General features: G+C 33.5%; 1 protein-coding gene across 1 annotated transcript; it reads right to left on the reverse strand.

Moving 5' to 3' along the window:
* Positions 1 to 2: 2 nt before the first annotated feature.
* On the reverse strand, positions 3 to 333 carry LOC136069313 (pathogenesis-related protein 1C-like; the record flags this gene model as incomplete). The annotated part of the gene is made up of 1 exon (XM_065777707.1): positions 3 to 333. A coding segment is annotated over exon 1 (285 nt), but the record flags the coding sequence as incomplete, so codon positions are not given.
* Between the last annotated feature and the right edge of the window lie 1395 nt (positions 334 to 1728).

The following is a 1728-nucleotide window of genomic DNA, read 5'->3' on the forward strand; positions in this document are numbered from 1 at the left end:
ATCTTCACTGCATCTGTGCCTGAGAGGTCAGCGCTGCCCCATGCAATGTTTTCACCATATTTTCCACCGGAGTGCACAAGATTGCAATCTCCAATACGCTGATTAGCATAGTTCTGTGCATATGCCGCTACAGTGTCATCCCAAGTCAGAGATGGAACTCCCACGTCTGCACGGGCTGCATTGTGGGCATTAAGGTAGTCTTCTTTGGAGTCTTGGGCAAGGGTGAGATGGACTAGGGTTAAGCCCATGAGAAAAACAAAAGCTAGTGAAATCTTGCACAACCCCATTTTAGTGCAAAGCAAAATCTTAAGTGATTGGTAGTGAAATAAGGTTTGTGCATGAGGTATATATAGGGAATTAGGGATATACGTAGTGTGAAAAATGGTGTTATGAACATTGGAAATAATGGTTGAATGTTCAAAAGCACAATGTGTAAAACGTTAGAGGAACTAGAAGGACCAAAACAACCCTTGAATAGTATTTGCTAATGACGGAATAACTATAATTCGTTTGTTATCCAAATTACTGACAGTTAAAATATTTCATTTGAAGAAAGAATAAATATATAATATATAGTATTTTTTTTTTGAAAAGGAGAACAAAAGCATAATGACTTCTATGTAGATAATGAAATTCCATTCGATTTTCAGTCTTAATATTGACTTTGACTATAAAAGAATATACTTTGGGCTGCCCGTTCTCTAGAGACTAGAAACAAATGGTGGTAGCAAACATTTGAATTTTCAAGTTGAAATAACATAGCATCACGTAAAGTCATAAGATATTATTCTTAAAAGGCAACTGATTATGTATTTAATATATTACATCCATTAATTTTTAAAAAAAATACTTTTGCTACATGTTCAAGACCAACAACAAACAAAATTATTTACAGTCTAAGTTTACCAAAAAAACTCTCAACTTGTTTTTTTTTTTTTGATACGTTGATGGTTGGAATTAGGGGAATTTCAATCTTAAATATTTCTATTGAATATAACAAAAGATGTGACTAGCTGAACTAAAAAACTTTTGACTAAAAAGTCTCTAACTCCAAAGGATATTGATTAATGTTTGTCAAGGTATATGATTTTTTAAAATGAGCGTTAAAGTATATGTTTTGTGATATATTGGAGCAAAATCAATGCATTTACCGGTTATTACCTCGTAGAGTCATAGCTAGTCATATTTTTGACCTGCATAAAATCTTACCTAGGAAGTCTGTCTAATAGTTACAAGAAAATAACAGCGCATTTTGTTGCAGAAAATGAGCCGAGTCTGCTGTAAACAAATTCTACTAGATAGGGAAAAGATACCCCCGTGATTAGGGATTTTGACAAATCTTCAAAGATACCCTCCTATGATTTGGAGTGGATTTCACTTAATTGGTAAAGTTATTTGTTGTTGAATAAGAGGTTTAGAGTTTAATATCCGCATACACAAAAAACAATGTGTGGGTTTAGATACAAAGGTTAGTTGCGGTGCGTTTTTCAGCTTCATGTTTTCTCTTTTTTTTTTGTTTTTTTTTTTTTTTGCCGCACTTGTTGACTTTGGGGGACAAAATTCACTATGCGTGTACTGTGGTGCACTGTCACGCATTGTTTACGCACTATTCACACAATATTTATATTAAAAGTGGTCCCACAATACTATTCACACATTTAAAAATTATTTTGCTACAGTGTTTTCAACAACAATCAGTTTTTATCAACTTTCAGCAACAATAAGTGC

This window comes from Quercus suber, unplaced genomic scaffold (genome assembly GCF_002906115.3).
Source record: "Quercus suber isolate HL8 unplaced genomic scaffold, Cork oak 2.0 scaffold_162, whole genome shotgun sequence".
Taxonomy (NCBI): Eukaryota; Viridiplantae; Streptophyta; class Magnoliopsida; order Fagales; family Fagaceae; genus Quercus; species Quercus suber.